The sequence below is a fragment of the Schistosoma haematobium genome, chromosome 4 (genome assembly GCF_000699445.3).
Source record: "Schistosoma haematobium chromosome 4, whole genome shotgun sequence".
NCBI lineage: Eukaryota > Metazoa > Platyhelminthes > Trematoda > Strigeidida > Schistosomatidae > Schistosoma > Schistosoma haematobium.
This window is the reverse complement of record NC_067199.1, coordinates 32,258,932-32,283,152: the sequence shown is the minus strand read 5'-3', so window position 1 is coordinate 32,283,152 and position 24,221 is coordinate 32,258,932. Positions and strand designations below refer to the sequence as shown.

The window sequence follows — 24,221 nt, the reverse complement described above, 5'->3', positions numbered from 1 at the left end:
TTCATTATTACTTATATCACACTGTTCACCTTAATTTGTGTATATTGTTTTTAAATAAACTCTATTATTATTATTATTATTATTATTATTATTAATGAATGTCATCCGGTTATTTTTCTTTTTTTTTTTGTTTATAACAAATGTGATAAAACAAAATGTTTTAAACATTTATATGCTACATTGTATGCATTGAATAAACCATTTAAATGATTGCGTGTATTAGATAATAATAGTGTACAGCACTTCCTGTATACTCAACACTACTAACACTTTTCTACTTTGATTGTTGTTGTTGTTGTTGTTCTTCTTCTTCACCTCTTTGCTTCAATACCTATAAATAAGAAATGAACAAGAGATTTTTAGTTATAAATTTTTTTATAAAAGAAAATAGATTTTTATATATTCGAAAAATAATTTATAAATTAAAGAGAGAAAATTAATTGAATAAAAGTGATATTATATATATCTCATTAGATTACAATTAAACATTTGAGTAGTATGACTAGCAATGGAATTCCGAACTTATCAGTTGAATGTACCCACTTTTTTGGTGTTGACTTTTGCATTATGACTTATTACTCTCATTCATCATTTCAACAGCTTTGCATAAATTATGAGAAATGTTATTCAATGACTGATTAGTAGTGTGTATATTGTAAACGAATACATAATTTCTTCCATAGTTACTATATTTCAATTTGAACTGTTCTAAATTTGTGTAAGTAAAATTATTCTAAATTAATTAATCACCCATGTTAGATGTTTTTAAGCTTTTGTCCTGAGAGTTATTACCAACTGTTAAACATTGGACGCCAATTGAAAGCCCTATGTTTATCCTGAGATAACTAAGGGTTTTTGTTATCCACAAAATAGCTACCTACTAATCCTCTGTGTAAAATTTGTCTATCAACGTGTAGAACTAGATAATTTGCCATCAGTTTTTACTTATTGATAAGTAAGTGCTAACATTTCAAACTTATAAGGTGTCAATCATAGCGAAATACCTCAGAAGTAACATGTTTTACTGTGAAGCTGGACGACACTCTTTCGAATCCTACTACTGAACATTCGTTCACTCAAAATTTCAGCGATACTTTGCTGAAAGTTTATCAACAGGGTTCAGTGTTTCCTACTAGCCATATGTAGACCGTATGAATTAACTACAGGTAGATCTTGAAGAGTAATTTCATATGACAATAAAACATCCTTAACTGGATATGAAATACCAAAGAAATACAGATAAACTCTAAACGTACTGCACTTTAACTTGTTACAGGATATTAATCTCTATAAATAGCACACAAATGTTATTGCGTAAGAATTATTACTTGAAAGTTAGTCTTCAAAAGTTTCATTGCGAATATAATAAACATAAATTTTGACTACATTTGTAATGGATAGAAATTAAGTTTAAATTTGTTGTGTTAAATGCTCAGTAGTTTACTATATTTGCAAAGTAGTTGTGGCTGTAAAACATATAACTGAAGATTCTACACTAAATTTTTAACGGCAATTAAAAGAAAATGTGAGATAACCAAACAAATAAAAACACTTATGAATATTGTAAGCAATTACCAATCAGTGTAAATAATCTTATGTGCATTGACTTATCAAAAATAATGAAGGCCTTGCAGGTAAGAAAATTTTCTTTCAACGACGTCGTTTTCTTGAGCTCCATTGTTGCATTTATGACTTGTCTTTTTTTATATGCAGTAGTCCATAGTGAAATAGAAATTTTACAAAATTATCAAATTTAATCGTACAAATCAAGCACTTTGTGAAAGAATATTCGAGCACTACCTTACATGAATATCTGAAGTGGGATGGGAATCGATCGAAAACTCAATCCTCGAACACGTGATCAACTCTGTTCACATGCCACCACAGGAATCATCATCTACAAAGTTAATAGAAATCGCTCAAAAAAAGTTTTAGACGAGGAATTTATGCATAATCAAAGCTGTAGCAACCCACTGTTTCAAACACCACTTCTGTACAAAAGAACCATGCTCAATCCTTTATTCTTCCATAATCTTAGAATCCTTCTTAACTTGACAAATCTTATACTAGTTATTATCCTATTCTTCACCCTCTTCGTAAAGTAGGTAGTTGTTTTCTGCATTTATTGTATAAGTTTTTTATTTCTTATTCCCTCTGAAACTATCATAAAACCTAATTTTTTTAACCTTTTTTTATCACCTTGCTAAATTACGCAACACCTGTCTTATTCAATACTTGAAACTTTCGATCACTTTAACTGTATTGAAATAACATTCTGTTCAATTTATAGACTATTATACTCAACTCTTAATATCGTTTGACAGTTTTTTATTAATTTATTAAATGGTTCAACACTTCATCTTCATAGACTTTTACACTAGAAACTTGAATTAATTTGACTATCTCTGATAATCTTTCAAAAGTCTACTATTTTACTATAGAATAATATATTTAGAAAATTACCTATAAACACAATTGTACAGCTTAAGGAAAGGACATCATTGAAGAGAAAATTTCTTATACAGAAACGTCTTTATTCTTATGAATTCAACAGATCGGTTATAAAGAATATATAGTATGGCAAAAATGTACATTATTTTTAGTATTTTATGCAAAAGACATGCAGTTTTCGGTAAATATACAACTTTCTAAGGTAATATTCGGTAACTGTAAGTGCGGTGTATGCTACTTATGTTGACAGATATAAGTAGTATGTAACACTAATCAGAAGTGGAATGCCTATAGCAGAAGACTGAATTGAAAAGAACAGGAATGTAAACAGAGAGCAATTAGTATAACAATAGAATTGAAAGAATTATCAAGCATGTTGAGGACAACTGAAAGAAGATATGGAAATAATATATTTAATGTGTGGTTTTCATATATATTATGAAAGCACTCTGTAGTTTGACATTAAACAATGAATTAGTTTCTCTTACATGAGTTCGTGTTCACATCGTTAGTATCATTGACCAAAATTTAAGCAAACAGGAGTAACCATTTCTAGCATTTGTTACAAAATGGATAACATTTTCTCCGTCTACCTAACTGATAGTTCTAGCCGCTAATGTTAGTTTGCTCTAAAGTATTACAACTTACTAATCAAGTAAACGTCCAACCTCTTAGCTTTGAAGTACATTATTTATGTGAATGCTAGTATTAATAGAAAATTACTCCATTCAATGTTGAGATGATATTTGAAACTGCAGGTCACTGGTTAAATGATAAAAATTTTAACTTAGTAAGCCACCTCTCTACATAACATGGAGATAGCTTAAATAAGTTTGAAGATAATTCTTATCAAAGTTTTATCATCTATCAAAGACTACATAAATAAGTGTACTAAACACCTCTTCCATATTACAATTTAAAAACGATCGAAGCCTTGCAATTGTAAATATCACTATCAAACAGTTTAAGACTACATTGTTCCGAGACTTGAAATTTTACACATAACACATATTAATTCAAAAAACAAATCGAAATAAGTGACAATTAGTTTCAATCAGTGCGTAACACAAATGAATTTAATAAACTATGTAGGCGGCTTTTTCTCTATGATTAGAGCCTAAATATAATTGGCTTAAATGATAAGGCACAAGAGGAATCATTCCTAGATATCTACAAAGTACGCTTTTATTCAGAAAACCATCAAGTTCGGTATAGTTTGAAGTCTAGTTGTGAAGGATACTTACCAGTGGTTGATAAAATATAGAAGAAACAAGCTTTACTATTAATCTAATACTTACATGTGATAGAATTTATCTCCATGTCTAATCCATTATATGTCTATTTGAATGACTATAATAAACTTTCACAAATAAGAAAAAAAGAGTAGTTTGCTTCGGAACTATTTTTTTTCTTTTAATCAGTGGGGAGACACTCTTACTCATTATTTCTTTTTTTTCCAATATATTGTTACGCCTAACTAATAAAACAATGCTTCTTCGCTCATGTGTAATTAATTACAATCTTCTGTATTATCTATAGGGATATTAGTCAAGATTATGAAATCACCCTACTACTACTACTAATAATAATAATAATAATAATAATAATAATAATTTGAAAATAAAATTATTATTTAATATGATTAACCAATCTGTGTCAAGAAGAGTGGACAAAATAAAATAATTTCTCCTCACTTCATTCATTAACTTAGCCCTCAGGCTTTGCATACACTTGATGTGAATGAATATATATATATATATATATATATATATATATATATATATATATATATATATATATATATATGTATACCCATAGACGTGTTAAATGATGAAAGAATCAATTTCAATTTCCTGCTGTTTCTACTTAGTAGGTGAGATTCTCAGATAATATTTGATCTAAAATCACGTTTCAGCCTGAGTAAGAGACTTTATAAGTTGAGAATGGTGAGAATGATGATGGTCATGTTTATGCCGATAATGTTAAGAATAGGAGAGAGAGAAAGAGCTCAGTTTCCTTCTGGCAATATGAAATATAACTGAAAAGAAGGAGGAATACTTCAGTTATTCAATAAATACGTAAATAAACAAATAAATAAAAAAATCTTTGTTGAATATAAACAAAAGAAGAGATGATTAAACACAAACATGTCATTTTTCTTCTCTCCATTGTAATAGATAAACGAAAATGATGACCAATATTGAATTAATAGTCTATTAGAGTTTTCTGGAAATATTCTTAGGCAAGGAAGTATCATACTGTGTCATTCTATGAAAACCGATCAATAGACTGTCTTCGTTACGCTTTTTGTGACCCACTGTTTGTACATACAGTAAAAAAAAGTTACAATCTTTATCATTTACACATTAATTAGTTATTCTTATCGTTTGATATTGAATATGTTAGCACTTATTTTTAGAACAAATAGCTGATTTCTGCGTTGTATATAGAATATGCATGCACTAAAAGTACGTTTTGACAATAACTGTCATCTCGAAGTGAAAGTCAATGAAAATTACCAGAGAACCACAGAAGACAATAATAATAAACTTAAATTTCTGTTGAAATCTGAATTACTTTGTTCGTTATAGATGGAACACTTACTTTTTGAAAACATTAAACGTCAGTATTCAGTATTGTAATTTAGACAAATTTGGAATAAGATGAGATATTCAATACATACACAAGAAATAATTCGACAACATTGTAAAGATAGTTGTATTTATTCAATATCATTGTTTGATTAAGTAAAATTAAATGAATCTAAGACACTTTTATCATTGGGTTTAATTTATGTTATTGATCAACACCTCTTTAATACAATGAGTTATATAGGATGTGCGACGCCACTAATAAATAAAGAACTAATAAAGCTACCCTTCATTTCAAATTATCACATTACATAAATGAATTATCAATCGATATTTACATAACCAGAGAGCAATGGTCATTAATAGGTTCATTATGATGAAATGTATCTGTTAAAACGCATCGCTTCGTCACATTGAAGTACACATATTCGGTTATTTGGATCATTCTAGATTTATATGGGGTCCCATTAGGATAATGGTTTAAGTGATGATCATGCACCAGGGCCAGTTTTATTTTTCTAGTTTCCAAAGTTAAAATCTGTTGAAGATGAAAATTTTCATTCTCAATTATCTCATCTCTAGTGTTTCATACCCAGATAAAAACCACAAGTGTCAAAGCCGACTCAAGTTAGTGTATGATACATTAGATTTCTAACACTTCTATCACCATCCTTCATGTGACGGACTGATTACCTAAAGCAGTGTTAAATCAGACTCCCGTCAATACCATAGAATTACATTATGATTGATTTGACACTAGACAAATATAGGTGAATAAGTGAGACCGGATTAGTTCAGACATTATTGTACAGCTGAAATATACAGTTCTGTCATCTAAAATTAATAAGTCTTCTTCCAAATAATAGATTTAATTTGTGAATATACAGTTTTTTTAAAATTATCTTCAGAATATTTTCGATAAAGAAGCTAGAGATAAATGATAAAATTTGCCAGTAGTAATAAATATAATAAATAACCTGTTTGCCTTTGCAAATAGCAAGAGTAAATTCATGAATTAGAATGTGTATATTACTATATAATATCAAATCAAACTGATGATCATGAAAAATGTTGTGAAGTCAATCCAGATTGTTTAAATTTTACGTCTAGAACAAATAACTAACCATTTATTCTCAGCTTTGAGTATGACTGTTATCTATAGCTTTCTATTCGTTCATAGGATCATTGTATTTCTATGATCATTCTATTTATATATTATAATTAGCTGACAGGATTTTAATCACATTTTAAGGTTTGACATGATAAAGTATGGTTCCTTTATTATTCAGACGAATGACAATTTCTTTAATATCTATTCATTACGTAAAACAACTTTCTTATTGAATAAAATCCAGTCGACAATTAATGTATAAAGATTTAAAATTGTCATAATCTATTCGACTTAAAAATAATCCAATTCTGACAGAAAGAGACTGACTACATCATCCGCTTAGCACCATTCTCCTTTAGTAATCCAATTAAATTCATATTAGATTGGAACCGTATTAAACGTTAGTTAATTAGACGAAATGAACAATGAACCATTCGCTTATTGTTATTATTTATATTTAGTGAGTATATATATAAATAACTTAGGGAAAAATATCACAAAAATGGCACGTGTCACATCTTTTTGTAGAGAAACAATCATATGCAGAATTACCATGCAATTCTCAAATCAATAGTAGTTTACTGAATTATAAACAGTATGTTTACAGTGGTTATAGCATATAAACTGAGGGGGGAACAGATTAACAGTTATTTGTTTACAAATATATACAATCAATGAATGGAATGACAAGATGAATAAATATTGAATAGGTAAAAGACAATGATCTACTTAGTATTTGTATTACAAAAAAAAGAACAATATTTACTCCAATTACTTTCAGTTTAATAATTACATAACATATCATATACACTCAAACAAAATAATAATTAATGAATTAAAGTGAAATGATTTCACGCTTGATATATTGAATTTATCTATTTATCAATCAGTACCTATTTCTTCATGTTAATCCTTATTGATAATTTTATTCACATCCAAAATAACAAAAGTATTCATATCAATGTATACAATAAAACATTAAACAAAAGGTAAAAGGGAATAAAGCATTTTTCTTACTCTCAGAAAGAAAATAATAATAAGATTTAAGTAGAATATTTATAAAGATTAATTGGTATGGAAAATCATTCTTTTTTCCTTTTAAGAAAATTAATTGACACACGCGCGCGAGACTGATAAGTCCTGGGTTCGAATCTCACGGGGGGTGGGATCGTGGATCCGCACTGTTGAGAAGTCCCATACTAGGACGAAACGGCCATCCAGTGCTTTCAGGTTTTCCATGGTGATCTGGCTTCAATCAACGCACGATTTCAACTATTGAAATATATCATATGGCTAATAAGAAATACTTACTTACTATTCACCAATTAAAAATAAGAAAATAATTTTGAAAATGATAATTATCAAAAGATTTTATTGATATTTTTATAATTTGTTGATTGAGATCATGAACCGATTGATGTTAGATCATCATTGAAAATCTGGAAGCATTGAACGGCCATTTCTTCTTATTATGGGACTCCTCAGCAGTGCGCATCTACGATCCCGCTCACGAGATTCAAACCCAGGAACTTCGATCTCGTTTGTGAACGCTTAACCTCTAGACTACTGAGCCAGCATCTAACGGTGTTAATGTTATAACTTTTATGTGATGTCATACTGGATTAATTAGAATGCTATAACACAAATCCAAAAAATGCGCAAATAAATTATGTCAACATTGAGGAGATTAGTATTGATATGAATAGTTATCAGACAAGGAATGATTTTTACGGTTTAATATAAGATAGATTCTTGATTAATCAAAATAATTTAAAAGTATAGATCGACTAGTTACATTTAGGCAAAAATGAGTTGATTGATTATATGCCTCCAATCATTAACTTGTTGAAAATAAATGAAAATCTGCATAACTACTATTAAAACCATATGAATTATAAGCGCATTCTTAATTTTTCTTTGTCAGAAAATATTATGTGCGGATTAGTCAGGGATTACTAGTAGGTGAATAAGATCAGATATTTTTCGATTTGCTGCACACTATTACATCATTAAGTAATTAGTAATACGAAAGGAACATAACTGATATTAGTTGAAGTTAAACACTAACACCTTTGGATGGAGGCTCAGTGGTTAGAGGTTAAGCTCTCGCGCACGAGACTGATAGGTCCTGTGTACGCATCCCACGAGACGGGGTCGTGGATGAGCAAAATACCGGATGGTTTACGTTGACAGATAATTTACTTTTGTCTTCTCCTTATCATCCATTCAAATTAATTATTTTTTTTAAAATCTACATATCGCCATTACTTAACTAAAAAAACTCCTTTGATAGACTAAGTTAATTGAAGTATGCCTTCACAACAAATTCTTATCATCTCAATAAACCCGCATAGCTATACTTCAGACAAGCAGTAACTTTATGAACTAGTGTTATTATTTGGTCTAGTCAAAAAATATTTTTCAAGACAGTTTTCTACATTAGATGACGTTGTGATATGATACAGAATTTTATATTGTCATGTTTACATTTCTATCAACAGATTAACCTCATTCGTCGAATAATACATTTTCGAAATAAACATTTCTAGTCATCGAATCCCTTCATACACGAGAAATTATCCAAAAGTACTTATAATCGATCACGTATTCGTTTATTCTGCCTCCAGTGTCAGCATCTAACATTAGTAAGGTAGGATAAACTAGAATGATATGCAATATAAGCGCCTATTGAAAGTCCAATATTTTATCAACGCTACATGTTGATAAATGTCAAATTATGGTCTCGGATGTATTGGAATTAACCTAGCAACTCAGTGTTAAAGCAACTACTTGACAGCTTCACATACTATTTCTGCATAAGATGTTGAAACGGACTAATCTTAGAAGATAACTTCGCAGGTAAGTAGGCCAATTTCTAAAACCCTGAGGTAAAAGAGTCACGTTCACCAGTGGTAGGCAAATGACTGTTGAGTCAATGGAAGAATTTAAGAAAGAGCTAGCAGACAGATAAATTCGCTTATTACTTGTGTAAATGTTACAAGTCCTTCTTACTGATAGGAAAAATTGCTTTCTTTAAATACATGAAAATAGTATTAGGAACTGGCACGTTTGGTTATTTTAGAAGATTTGGTCAACGAACGTTTATAGACGTCTAAAACTGCCCGATTTGTTGTCCCAGAACTGAAATCAAGCATCATAATGTCAGAATCTGAATTCATACCTCTTGGATCAAGTCACGAAGAGACTGTAATTGTACTACTGCATTACAGTCACTAAGGTGTGAGAACGGATGAAGCCATGAATTAATTTAGTTAACATTCCATTGAAGATTTTTTGAATAACTGTAAGATGTAAAGCTCAAGTTTGTCCAAAATTCAAATTTGTCGTATTTAGTTGATAAAGTTGAAGAGAAATCCATCATGTATATGATATCTCTTTTAAAATACTGTATATTGTCAACCTGTTTTTTGTAAATGACATTCACTTGACTGGATTTGTCTACATCTCATCAAACCTAGGTTTAATATAGTGTTGAGTCGATAAATTATCCGGAAATCAAATATCCATGAATGTAACATACATTTTTGGTAGTAAAGAAATAAATCAAACAGTTTTTCTACACAGCCGCTTATTTGTTAGGAGTTGAATCATTAAACAAGTTAAAACTAGATCTATAATAGTAAACAGTTATGATAACAAACTTCTCGATAGAACGCAATCCGTTAATTCACCGGTTCTATGATAAGAGGGTTATTGATAAGTAACAACAACGTAAGAATTATAAAACACACAAGTATAAGATTATGTACACCCAGATAGGATACTTATTCATTTTCATAATTCGTATTAAAATTGATTTAGAACTTAAAAATCTACGACCTAAAAATTTAATAGTATTCTCTTAATATGACAGGTTAGTCATCTAGCCAAGAGAGTAAGAAGTAGAATTTTCAATGGTAATTCAACATATTTGTACGTGTTTTCTGATTCTGTCAGTTTCTATTCCGTTTAAAATAAATGACTCCTTAAATTCTTCCCTTAAAATTAGTTTTGGAGCAATATGTAATTTTTGCATAACCAACTAAGTATTTGAGAAGCAGTGTTTCAGACGATAAAATACTAGAGTGAATTATTTCTATTGGCAGAAAATTAACTGAATTAACTGCAGTATCATTATCCAAAGAAAATCTTGAAAATTCACATTACTACTCGTTAAAAGAATAAGTAGGCGAAATGTGTATAGGAATTTTATCAAGACAAGCTTCGAAATAGTTCAAAATAAAATTGGTTATGCATTTGCCAATTTAGCTCTATTCCTAACGGTAACCTAAGCTATCCCAGCTTAAAAAGTACTGGCTTTGGTAAGGCTTTAAGATTAACTTGTGATTCATTTTACTTTGTTTTCAAAATGAGAAGAGATCATGAAGTTCGTTCATAACTACATTGTTTGTAGTGGTTCTCAGGTTCATAAATGAGGCATCAAGAATTCTCACCTATAAACATGATGTTGTTTTTTTAACGAAGCATAGAGAAAAAAACTCAATTCGGGGTTTTATGTCACTAGTTCAGTCACATAAACAAATAATGATGTACTTTATCATCTTCTGATCAAAACTTCATTCACTCATTTTTAGCACATAAAATGTATATCGTTAAAAACTGAAACCCTTATGTATAACAGAAATTGTTCCAGTTATACAGACGTTTTGTTCACTAGCGGTAGGATAATTGGAAACATGAAGATTAAGCACATGACATATTGTGGTGTTACGGTTTACTTAACACTCAGCTGTTGACTACTAAGTTCCAGACCCAGATCCTTGAACTTGAATTTGGGAAAATGAGGTGGCAGCACATTAAACTGACTGAAAACGATCAGTGAAACCATAACATGCCATTCGAAATACGAGATATATAAATCAGTATGAAGTTGATGAGCAAATAAGTTGTATTATATTACACTACATACTCATTGATCGAAATGTGCATTGAAGTCTTGTTTATACATCAGAAAATGACGACGACTGTTGATAGCCTGATCCAACCATATAGCTTCGAGGAAAAGATTGTTTCTGAGAGCGTACAGCTCAGGAAGTTTTAACTTCTCAGAAGTACTGGTGCTGTTGACTGAACATGTTCTGTTCTTCCCAAAATGATTAAACGTGTATTGGAACTGACTTAAATTATCTTCGGATTCACCACATTCCGATACTATATTTCGAAAAATTTGTAAAGCTTTCTTGAACCTTGTGCGAGCCAGAATACCTCGAATATGAGCTTGGAGCTTGGCTATACTCTGTATTTCCGCTTTAAAAATTAAATAACAATATATAACAACTGTATACCATTTGAAAGATCGCGCATTACATAACACGGTTTTACTGACCGACCCAGACACTGGTTAGCAAAGACAAGACCCAAAGTTCCCTAGGAAGAATCCAACTATACTTCAAAGCTTTTGTGGTGAAATCTAAAATCAAATACAGGATAAGTTTTTATAACATCAAGCGAATTCATGTACGTTTTAAAATAGTTATCAAGTGAGGCCTTGTAGAAGAAAAAAACATTAGGATAAGTTATAGACGTATCAAATAGCTGTTAATAATTGCTTTGATTGTTTAATTTTATTGTATAAGTGTCAAAAGTGACCATTCTACAAGTATATCTTCAAGGCCAGTTATGTTTAAAATGATATGAATTACAACAGCTGTAGAAACTAAGCGATTTTTGTATGGAGTTTACCTGTATCGTACCTAATAAAACTACGATTTCTCATTTTCTGTAGTTTTATTAACGTCTCGAGTGGGCTTGGAAGGTTATTAGATTTACTAGTTAATTTGGCGTAATGCTCATCAAGCAGAGTTCCACTTTTTAGCAAACCCGTTAGATAATAAGAACCTCTTGAATAATGAGGTTTCGAGTTTTTTCATACAGTTTTGTTTTTACTTAAAAAACCATTTGTTACGGGTAAATGTTGAACAAAACACCTTTGTTTAAATCCTATTATTTAAAGCTAAAACATGTCAAAACTTTGCAAGTAATATGCCTACTACAAACATATGAATATTTGAAACACTGATAGAAAAATTTATTTTTACATATTTTAGCAAGACACTTTGTAAACCAACATTAGTAAATTTAGGACAAACTGGATAAAAGACGAGGGACGACAGTTTCGTACCTTAAAACACTGGAACAAGGAATAAAAAAATAAGAGAACAACAAATGTTTCACAGTCCAGTGGGGTAGGAATGAAATTAAAATTTTCTTTACAGATAACTAAAAGTGGTCAAGTATTTTCATTTCAGAAAAGTAAGTTCCATTCAATTACTTTAAAATACAAGGGTATTTCCACCTCGGATTTCTAAAACGCAGAGTTTCACTGAAATTAAATTTAGAAAGCAGTGAAGTTCGTCTCGAAAAAGGAGGGTGAAACAAGATAAAGAGAACGTTAAACGGATTCGGAAGTGTACATATGCTTGATCTCTGTAGTTTGATCCTTGGTAAACGCTAGTCAATGTCCTTAAGTGCATCACGATATTTATTTATTTAAACGCATAAAAATTGGTACAAAAGGGCACCGAATAAATATACGCCCCAAAAGTCACTTGATTTATGTGAGGGCTGAGATATTGTCCGATTGCCCAAACCAAGCAGGTGGTTTTCTTGTTAGGCCACGCCCTAAGTCTTTGATCTAACGGTTCAATCCACAAGGCAGTGAAGCAAAGTAAGGAGATGCAATCCCATGTTAGCTGGTGACCAGCAATATGTTTAGACGCCACTTATTTCTTTAAGATCCTGGAGCCCATGTGCACTATCGGTATGGAATCAGGGTTTCACAACTCCCCTAGGTGGATCCTCCGTATCCACCATGATATGCATAGATCGGGAGGTCGAGACAAGCGTGTAACTAGAAATGATGAGTTATCCTGCATAAATACATCCGGAGATCTAAGGTATTTTCCTGGGACTAAACTTGCAAACTAAAATAAGGTGTCACACAGTTGTTACGAAGGGGTTTAAGATAACTGCAACCAGTGCGTAACGTTTGAAATGCCAGGAATGAAGATATTTGTGGCACGATGAATAGTAACTGTCCTTGCAAAGTTGTATTTAAGCAACCGTTTCTTTTCGAAACAATGCTAGAAAATTCCGTGACAAAGTGCAAAGCTTCTTATAAAATCTTTAGAAGGAAATGCATTGAAAACCGTCATAGTTAGTAAAAATGAACAGCAGCAATAGCTCCGTTTGACTTAAACTGTCCTATGTAACTAAAAGTGGTTTAAAAAACTTTCTAAAACAGAGATGGTTAGCATCCAGACGCCTAAATATAGACTGGTCGGGTCCGACGCCTATCAGTTTGCACAATGTTCACCATTGGGGTGAGTTGTACATTTTTCTTATTGTCGAGAAAGATAACTCACATTGCGCGGCAATAGGTGGAATAAGAGGACTTATATTTACATCCAGGTTTGGATGGATTGGTGCGGGAAAATGGGTCACAAGACCTATTTTGAACTTATGTACACCACTCATGTTTATGCGAGCTTAAAAATCCGTACCATATTCAAAGATGAGTTGACTGGTTGAGTAGAAACCAGGTCATCGGTCAGTAGTTCAGTAACAACGTAGAACTTTGTACGTACGTACGTCAGTTCAAGTTGCCACACCACATTAGCACAAACATGCAGTTGCCAATTCAAACCCCATAGTAGCAAATGTAGTAAAAGTATAAGCAGTAATCGGAAGGATTAGGGTTTGAAGATGTTATTCAAGGAGTATAATCCAGTGAAATAAATTTGGAAAGAGGAAAAAGAAACGGACATGAAGAATTCAGAAGATTAGAATATGGGAGAACACAAAGAGTGTATGCACCTGCGCCATTGCAAACGATTTTGAGCCATGTCATTCAGGGTCTCTAACCATCGGTTGCTATCATCTCGCGGATCCCAACCAGGTAGTCTACACCTACCAATATGGCTTAGTCCGCTTTTCAGTGACTTCATGGACTTGTGCCATGTTTTGGTCTGGCCGCCCTTAGCTTTCTTCCAATCTACTCCTATACCACTGAATATCGCACGTCAAGGCATTTGGTGGTTGGGCATACGTAACACGTGTTCCAGCCATCTCAACTGATGAAGCTTCACTACTTCATCAATTGATTTACCATTCTTACCTAGTACCCGTTTCCTAACAACTACATAACTTATTCGGTGGTCCCAGGATATATGAGCAATGTTTCGAAGACACCTATGGTCGAATACTGATAACCTACGAATATCCTCTTCTCTTACCGGCCATGTTTCACAGCATGTCTACGACAGAGTTAAACAAGAATGGAGAGGGTGGTCATACACGTTTTTGTGACCACTCACAGCTTTTGAGGGCTTGTGACTTGTAGCAATATCAGAGGTAGCTGCTTGATGTGTGCTTAAGTTTTTCTGAAACTTAAAAGGTTTTGGAATTTGACAGTCGCTTCGATGATACTTCGCTTTTTAGGCCAGTTTCCTACGAGATTACCCTTTTTCTACATTCACTTTTGGTTTTGCGTTGAGACTTCATAACATGCTTGTCTTTTCCTACTGTACGAAACGATCACAGGATTCTAACGACTGGACACAATGAAAACTGGATCACCTGGACATTTGCCTTTTCTTCCGGATTTGGTAGTATAAAGCCAAAAAGTTTGAGTTTTCATTGGCGGGGGAAGAATGTCTGTGTCGATGAACTAAAGATAGATCTCTTTGTATCTGATCTCATTAACTAAAATCCGATTTATAATCTATGTTTCATCCATTAACCTTTGCAGTGATACCAGTTCCCGTCGAAAAGATTTCCTGGAAACATCTTAAAGTCAGTAACTTTCCAAAGTTTGGGGAAATATTAAACGAAATCCAAAGTTATCTCAAATATTCTGGGGAATCCCCCACAATAATTTGAAAGTTTAAGGTTTTGTCGCCTCTCTCCAAAAGTTTCTACTGCAGCTTTTTCAAATTTTATCCAAAACTGATAAAAATTTAACCCAAAATCGAGAGATCGGCCCAATATACAGGCATCATATGGGAGTTACAATTCAAACTATTAGCTATTTTTACCTTTGAATATGTGAGTTAAATCGAAATAAAATTAATGAATAATATATCTTTGTAGCCAAGAATACTTTTCTACTACCCAAATGCAAACGTTAGGTAACAAATAACTTAATCTCCGAATTTCAGGGAAACTTTCATCCGTTTTGAGAAACTTTTATGGAACGTTCCAGTACCGGCACAAAAAACCCAAAGTTTACCCAAGTCTGAGGAAACTCCTCAAAGTTTTTGGGGAAAATTTAGGGTTTACCACAATATTTCTCCGGAACCTTATGACATTTCGAGGTTTTCCCCCAAAATCTCCCTAAGCTTCCCGAAATCCTAATTTTAGGGAAGCCGCTATAGCAAACTTTGTGGAAATTTACAAGAAATGGCACCAAAACGCGAAAATTTCCCAAGATGAAGGGAAATTTCCAAATATTTCCCCAAAATTCCCCTTTAACTTCAGTGGAGGTCATTTGACTTTGGAGATTTCCCCGAAATTCCCCAAAATTTCCTCAAACTTGAGAGATTGGGTTTGACAACAACTACCAAATTTTTCGCGACTTTCAAGAAAACCCCAAGATTTACCCGAAATTTTTTTCAAAACAACGAAATTGTGGATAAAATATTCTGTAAATTAAATCCATTGATGAAATTTTTTACCATTCTGAACATTCACCTGTCACTAAATAATAAAATTTCATTTTCATCATAGAACACTATTGCTTTCAAGTTGGAAATGGACTCTAGCTTACGCTTATCAATATTGGTGACGGAGTAAGACCGCCTTTTGTTGCGTGCGCCAAACGTCTTGAGTTGGCATTAGTAACGAATTTCAATTTCGATCCATACTTGGAAGGTATTCAAACAAAAGCCAGTACTATTTTTGCTATGGAGGCCATAGTTGAACCTTGTATGAATTATTTGAACATACTCTCGATCTTAATAAGTCATCAGAGCTCAGGTTTGTTTTCTAGCTGTAGAATACATCAATTCCCCATAAAACATCTAATTGACAAACTTCGATCGGTACTCAATAGTTATCCCGAACTTAACGAGTTGTTACTGAAATACTTATTTGTAGCCAGTAGTTTCACTTATCACACCACAATGACCTGAAAGCCTGATTTTATTCTTAAGCACGCTGACAAGCTAAGAACGTCAAAAAACAAATTCTACTATATGCCGGGTTTTAAGATAATCTTTATCTTTGATGGTCAGTAATACTCGTTGCTGACCGCTATCCTTGTGTTGAAGGACAATGACTTCCCCCTGACGTTTATCATGGATGACCTAATTAAAACCAGCTCAGATACTTATATATTGGTGCACATCTGCAACTTGTATATTACTTAGAAATATATGGCCGTATTTTTGAAAATCCTCCTAGCAGAAGCTTACACATGAATCCATGTGATCGATGAAACACCACGGAACCGTCGTTTTTATTTCACCATTGACCAATTAACTTTTTCTATTGATGAAAGTATCAGCATAGACCGTGATATGAAGTGCTTAACGATCTCAAAATTCACTATCTTTGAGTTACTTACTTACTTACTTACGCCTGTTACTCCCAATGGAGCATAGGCCGCCGACCAGCATTCTCCAACCCACTCTGTCCTGGGCCTTCTTTTCTAGTTCCATCCAATTCTTGTTCATTTTTCTCATGTCTATCTCCATTTCTCGGCGTAATGTGTTCTTTGGTCTTCCTCTTTTCCTTTGGCCTTGAGGATTCCATGTGAGGGCTTGTCTTGCTTTCCTCAGTGTGTGTCCTATCCACTTCCAGCGCTTCTAACTGATTTCTTCTTCCGCTGGGATCTGGTTTGTTCTCTCCCACAGTACGTTGTTGCTAATAGTGTCCGGCCAATGTATCTGAAGTATTTTGCGTAGACAATTGTTAATAAACACCTGTATTTTCTGGATGATGGCTTTAGTAGTTCTCCAGGTTTCTGCCCCATATAGTAGAACTGTCTTGATATTTGTATTGAAAATCCTGACCTTGGTGTTGGTTGACAGTTGCTTTGAGTTCCAGATGTTCCTCAGTTGTAAATATGCTGCTCTTGCTTTGCCGATCCGCGCCTTCACATCTGCATCAGATCCACCGTGTTCATCAATGATGCTGCCCAAATACGTAAAGGTTTTTACATCTTCCCAATCTTCTCCGTCAATTGTGATTGGATTGGTGCATTCTGTGTTGTATCGGAGAATCCTGCTTTTCCCTTTGTGTATATTGAGACCTACTGCTGCTGAGGCTGCTGCCACACTGTTCGTCTTCTCCTGCATCTGTTGTTGCGTTTGGGATAGAAGGGCCAGATCATCTGCGAAGTCTAGATCATCCAACTGCATCTTAGATGTCCATTGTATCCCGCGCTTCCCTTCAGACGTTGACGTCTTCATGATCCAGTCGATCACCAGGAGAAAGAGAAAGGGTGAGAGTAAGCAACCTTGCCTAACACCGATCTTCACTTCGAACGACTTTGTCAACTGTCCTCCATGCACGATTTTGCAGTGTAATCCATCATATGAGTTCTGTATGATATTGACTATCTTCTGAGGCACACCGTAGTGTCGAAGACGTTTCCATAGTGTTGTTCTGTCCACGCTATCAAATGCCTTTTCGTAGTCAATGAAGTTGATGTAAAGTGATGAATTCCATTCAATTGATTGTTCCACAATGATCCGTAGAGTTGCGATTTGGTCTGTACACGATCTATCCTTACGGAATCCTCACTGTTGGTCACGAAGTTGGGTGTCTACGCAGTCCTTCATCCTGATTAACAATACCCTGTTGAAGACTTTTCCCGGTATTGAGAGAAGAGTGATGCCCCTGTAGTTATCACACTTGCTGAGATCGCCTTTCTCCGGTATTTTGATCAGAAGTCCTTCTTTCCAGTCTGTTGGTACTTGTTCCTCATCCCAAATCTTATTGAAGATAATGTGGAGTCTCCTTGCAGTTGCCGCTACGTCTGCTTTTAGTGCTTCTGCTGGAATGTTGTCCGGTCCTGCTGCTTTGCCACTCTTGATTTGTCTGATGGCTATGCTGATTTCTTCAATTGTTGGTGGGCTAACATTGATTGGGAGGTCCGTGGGTGCTGCTTCGATGTTCGGTGGGTTCAGTGGAGCTGGTCCATTCAAGAGTTCTTTGAAGTGTTCTACCCACCTGTCTTGTTGCTCTTCAATGTTGGTGATTACCTTGCCTTCTTTGCTTTTCACTGGTCGTTCTGGTTTGCGGCGATTTCCAGAGAGTTTCTTTGTCGTGTCATACAATTGTCTCATGTATCCTTCTCTTGCAGCCTTTTCCGCCGTCGTTGCTAAATCCTCCACATATTTACGTTTGTCGGTTCTGATGCTCCTCTTCACCTGTTTGTTTACTTCTGTGTATTCAGCTTGTGCCTTGGTTTTTTCTGCTCTTGTTCGACTGGTATTGATTGCTGCCTTCTTGTTCCTCCTTTCTTGAATCTTATCCAGTGTATCAACAGTGATCCATTCCTTGTGATGGTGCTTCTTGTGACCCAGGACCTCATGACATGTTGAAGTGATTGCCTCTTTGATCCTCTTCCAGTTGCTCTCCACAGTAGTTCCTACTCCATTGAGTAGATCATGAAAGGCCTGGAACTTGTTGCTGAGGACTGTCTTGAATTTGTTGAGTTTGTTAGTATCCTGAAGAAAGGCCATATTAATCTTTTGTTCGCCCCGTTGTCCAGTGTTTCTTGAGTTTCAATTTCATCTTGGCGACCAGCAAGTGATGGTCTGATGCTATATCAACTCCTCTCTTGGTTCTCACGTCCTCTATAGTCCTCCTGAACGTTTTGTTGATGCAAATATGGTCGATTTGGTTTTGTGTAGAGTGATTCGGTGAAGTCCATGTGGTTTTGTGTATGCGTTTATGTGGGAATATGGTGCCGCCTATGACCAGCTTATTGAGGGCACATAGATTTGCAAATCTCTCACCATTTTCGTTTCTTTCTCCCAGTCCGTGTCGTCCCATGATGTCTTCATATCCAGTGTTGTCCGTTCTAACCTTGGCGTTGAAATCTCCCATCAGAATGGTCAGGTCCTTTGTTGGGCACTTCTCGATGATTGACTGCAGCCTATTGTAGAATTGATCTTTAGCGTCTTCATTGTAGTCGTTGGTAGGCGCATAGCATTGGATGATGTTCATTGAAATACCCTCTTTCTTTGTTCTGAAGGAGGCTTTGATGATCCTTGGTCCATGAGATTCCCATCCTATAAGCGCATTTTGTGCTTGGTTAGACAGCAGCAATGCAACTCCTTGTGTATGTGGTGCATTTTCTTCTTCATGGCCGGAGTATAACAGGAGCTCTCCTGTAGTTAGTCGTTGTTGTCCAACTTGTGTCCAATGTGTTTCACTGATCCCAAGTACCTCTAGGTTGTATCTTCTCATTTCTGCAGCAATTTGGGAGGCCCTCCTGGTGTCCCACATTGTACGAACATTTCATGTACCTAAATAAATGGTCACTCTAGTTGTCAGAAGGGGCATCGGCCTCGTAACTTCCGAAGGAATTCGGCTTTCATCATGAGGCGTCATAATTCTTCTAAATGAAGACCTTCTAACTCCCAGAACAGAGTTTAAAAGGTTTGAATAATTTTTTCTGGTTAGCGTTTTTTTAGCGAGTTAGTTTTCTACGGGATGGGGACGCTAACCCCATGCCCAACCCTCCTCCTTTATCCGGGCTTGGGACCGGCAGTAGCCCCCGGAGGGACTCCAGGCGGAGTTCTGTCTTTGAGTACAACCCTAAAATTCTCATTAGTTCCATCGTAGATATATCCAATACAGGTGTTTATCCTGAACGTTGATGATCTATTTCGAATTATCGGGGGCCTACTCTAGTTAGAAAGGAATGGAATGACCAACAGCTAACCTCTAAGTCACACCTCCCGGTCAGCATCTAACGTGGATTACCTTTTTGTCGTATCAAGTTACATGGATGCTTCGATGACCGCACAACACAAAGGACGTTATTACAAAATTATATTAATTAGAGTAGATACGCCACTACATGGGCCAGTCTATTACGCGAGATTTATTTATGCGCGTTGGTAGTCCTTGATCTCGATGGGAACCGATGAACCATTCGATCTTCAGTGACCAGATGATTTGACCAAGGCCCAGTGAAATTTCAGTGGCCCTACACAACAATCATTGTAGTTTACCAATGATGAATAGATAACAACTGGTAATCACTCAAATCCTTCGGGGGAAAATCGTAGTATATACAATCAAAGTAAAGCATTTCGTAACAGGCCGAGAATTCGTGATTTATAACGGGTGTACGTCTTTGACATACTTCATTGAAAAGACCTAACAAGCACTCTCGAGAGACCTGACAATTCTTTGAAAAACCTCATTCCACTTCATATTTATGCCATATTTCTTGAACGAACAATTCGGTAGAAGGTGCTTTGTGATTAGTAAATTCCCTGAGTCTTTTCCAAGGAATTGATTTTATTAAAATGGTCCAATCCCACAAGTTATACAACTAATCAGTTAAAAATCGAAAATTCTAGCCGTGCCTGACTAGAAAAGATAAGAGTGACAGTCATTTGGTTCATTCAGTGGCAAAAACTACCAAATTATGTACTCAGTGTATCATCTCAACGTCTTTAATGCGTTCGAAGAACCATCGAGCTCACCAACCGATAATTTTACTTTCACAGACCCGATTTATTATTATTAATATTCTACTATTATTGCTCTAAATTTTTTTTAATGGCAAGTATAATGCTGACATTATTGAAAGTTGTGTATTATTGCATTTCTTGAAGAAACCCGAAATGGTTTCTTCACAACACTTATGTACCCATAAGATGTTTGTGAATAATAATAATAATAATAATAATAATAATAATAATGGGTTGGACAGCTGTCTAAATGGAAAAATCATTTAGGTAACAAGATATAACAAATATGTCAAAGGATTTCCTCGTGCTAGATGTTCGTTGGATTCATATTCATCAATAAAGTAAGCTACCTACCCGAATTAAATAAATCCTGTTATCTTTAACATGCGTTGATCATTTCACACGACACGCTATATGTATATTAATACTAAGACTCTAAATAGCTCTTCGGATGATTTATCCCGAACTGTAGTTTCAAAAAACAGCCCACAAGTCAGCATTATGCATGAATGACCTCACTGACAATTGGAAGTTTCCTTCCCATCTGTGAAAACGTGTGATGGACTAAAACTTAACTTATTTACAGCTCAGCCGCTCAATTTTCAGAGGTCTTTTCAGGGGACACATTTTCGGTGCCTGAAGTAGACTTCACTTCCTTCATGAGACAGGTTCTAAACGTTATGCCTTACACTTAAACCAATCTGAACCTGATAAACATATGTCTTTTTGCAAACAACCATAAAATATAGTACACACATCTCTGGACTTCGTATTGACTCCTCGAAAGATACACAAGCTCGCCGATAGACTGGAAGTAGTACATGTCTAGAATATGTTTCCATATGTTTCCGATAAATATAGAGATTGTGTAAGTAACCACGGGACTACAAATAGTAATCAACTGCTGGCAGGTAACGTCAATTTCTCGCAAAAAGCTGGAATCGATAAGTTCTGAGTGGTTACTTGTGATACATCCGACACTGGTTTGATAGAAGTGTGATGTGGTAACTTCTAATGAATTGATGATGAGACATAAATTCGAAGATATGAACAGACAAGTTATATTCGTGCGTTGCAAAACACCAAAATATCGTTCGGCATCATAATAATAACAATAAATTTCATAGGAAACATCCATGTTTTAAGCTTTTAGAGTCGATAAAGTAAACAAAGGCAAAGCGGAAATCAGATGTTTGAGGTCAAAACTGTAACAAATTCACAACTTCAGTAAAATAAATACACCGAAACCCAGCAAAAGATTGGCAACGATTAAAATGACAATCTACAGTAAGTCGAAAACTGGGTTTCTCTCATAACACTTGTAGGGCGTGCAATGAAAAAGCTCGAAAAAGCTCAGGACTTATGAGAAATAAGCTCTAAGAACAGTCATTTATATGTTTCCTCCTTATTTTCCAAGCCCTCCGCAATAACCAAACATAGTACCAGAGGGAATGAAATAGAAACTGTCTTTTAGTATTCACCGCACGATTCCACAGTATAAATGAAAACAACCAGACTCCACTGGACATTGCTAACCGTTTGAAGGCTGTTTGCCGACGTGTGCTTGTTAGGTTTGAAGATTTCGCTGACAACGTCCAAGGTTTCGCATTATCATTGTAGGGTGGCAACGGACTTCGGGTCTTTAAAACTTCGGAAAACATGTGATCTTGTGGACGTTAGACATTTATGCTGACTTTGCTAGTTTCACTGTCAGTCACTCTGAAAACATCGGTCAGTCATAATCTGACTACTAAATGGAACATGCTTTTCCCTCTTTTGACTGGTAGTTAAGAAGCATCACATCCGTCTGCCACTATCGATGGTAAAAATACCTTATTTCACCAACGCCATCTTTATTCTTGTTTGCGTTCTAGGTAAATCGCTGTGATATACTTGGAAACCAACAGCGTTCGATCCTGTCATATTCACAGTGTTTTTGCAGTGATTTATTTTCTTTCCTGACAACGACAGAATAATTGGTTGTAATTTTCGTCTATGACAAAAGAGCGTTTTAGACGTTCGTAATAACCGCAGTCCTGCCCACCGTTTAATCCCTGGTTACGTTAAATTTAATTACATTTGTGTATTGTGCTCTACTTTTATTCAAGTGACTGGCTTTTATTACTGTTAATGGAAATAAAAGGTGCTTATATGCAATCCAGACCTAAAGTACCAAAAGTGAGATTGGAAATGTTAATAGAGCACTCAACGTCTACTACTGACTCCGAGATACTGTTAGCCAAATTAAAATCAGTGGAAATAACGTTTGTCGTTACTAGGATTCCAATGAGATCATTGCCCTATTACTGAACGTTAAAACATTTGAATTGACATTAACATTCTTAATCGTGTATTTGCCTTGACAATGAAAATGTGGTGTGAGTCACTAGTTTGTAATTTATTGACAACCTTATATTATTACGTATTACATGCTTATGGGGAACAAACTGAAGTCGATTCGAATGTGCGTAAGAGATGTGAAATGAAAAATAAAGTTTGCCGACTATCATCGTAACGTTGCTTGAGCTCTCTAGCGGACCATGTAGGAAAAAACTAATGGTGTATAGTTGCCTAGTAGTAGCCGTTCTTAAGCTGAAAAAACGGTTGTCTTCATAGAACTTAAAGTTTCCATGTTTTTAAGCTTACTTCCTCCTGACCTACGAGGTATTTCCACTTTATTTACAGCACATCCAAAATTAAAATTCCCGTTTATTATTATGAAAACGACCCAGAGGCGCATGCTAAGAGTAGGATGTGTATTATTTCCGGTTCCTCTGTAGGGAATAATGGATTCTATTTCGATCTGAGTTCCATTTCCGTCGTTACATTGTTTTCTTACAATGAGTTTCCTTTTGTATTGTGGTTGTACACCCATTTTATTTGGTTGCTTTATTATATTCACCTCTTGTTTTTCAGATGGTCAAGAAATGTTCAGTTACTCTCTCGCGTGGTGTCTTACTCTGCTGAATCTGGACATAAGTAACGTGACCGCTCGAGTTATGTAGTCTGACGTCGAAGTTATGTCACCTGATAATTGCCAAACTTGGCCGGGCTATTCTTCTTCCTTAATGTTCATAGGGACTGAGTCGATCTCAATACATGAATGGTTTCCTTAAATGGTGAGATGGAGAAATTGGTAATACATAGGAATAATGATCCTCAAATACTCATCTCTGGTTATCCTTAGCCTTAATGAAATATCTGGTAATGGTTTCATAGGTAATGACTGTTCGGATTGATGTTTGATTTGGTCTAAGTCTGATGTTATTTCAATAAAACATGTAGCCCCCTGACTTATGTCTTTTCAGTAATTTTATTGATACACAATATGATTTATTAAACTACGACGTGGGATACGGCAAACTTACTCACTTTACCAAAAAGCGTATT

The 24,221-nt window shown here is 34.7% G+C and overlaps 1 protein-coding gene across 1 annotated transcript; it reads right to left on the bottom strand.

Annotated features, from left to right (window-relative positions):
- Window positions 1-15: 15 nt before the first annotated feature.
- On the bottom strand, window positions 16-16,143 carry MS3_00007869 (uncharacterized protein). The gene is made up of 8 exons (XM_051216213.1): window positions 16,120-16,143; window positions 15,941-16,074; window positions 15,849-15,904; window positions 15,774-15,815; window positions 11,460-12,496; window positions 11,084-11,421; window positions 1,801-1,897; window positions 16-331 (listed from the first exon to the last, which is right to left on the bottom strand). Exons 5-6 carry the CDS (start codon window positions 11,476-11,478, stop codon window positions 11,084-11,086), a joined length of 357 nt encoding a protein of 118 aa, XP_051066778.1. The 5' UTR covers window positions 11,479-12,496; window positions 15,774-15,815; window positions 15,849-15,904; window positions 15,941-16,074; window positions 16,120-16,143; the 3' UTR covers window positions 16-331; window positions 1,801-1,897.
- Between the last annotated feature and the right edge of the window lie 8,078 nt (window positions 16,144-24,221).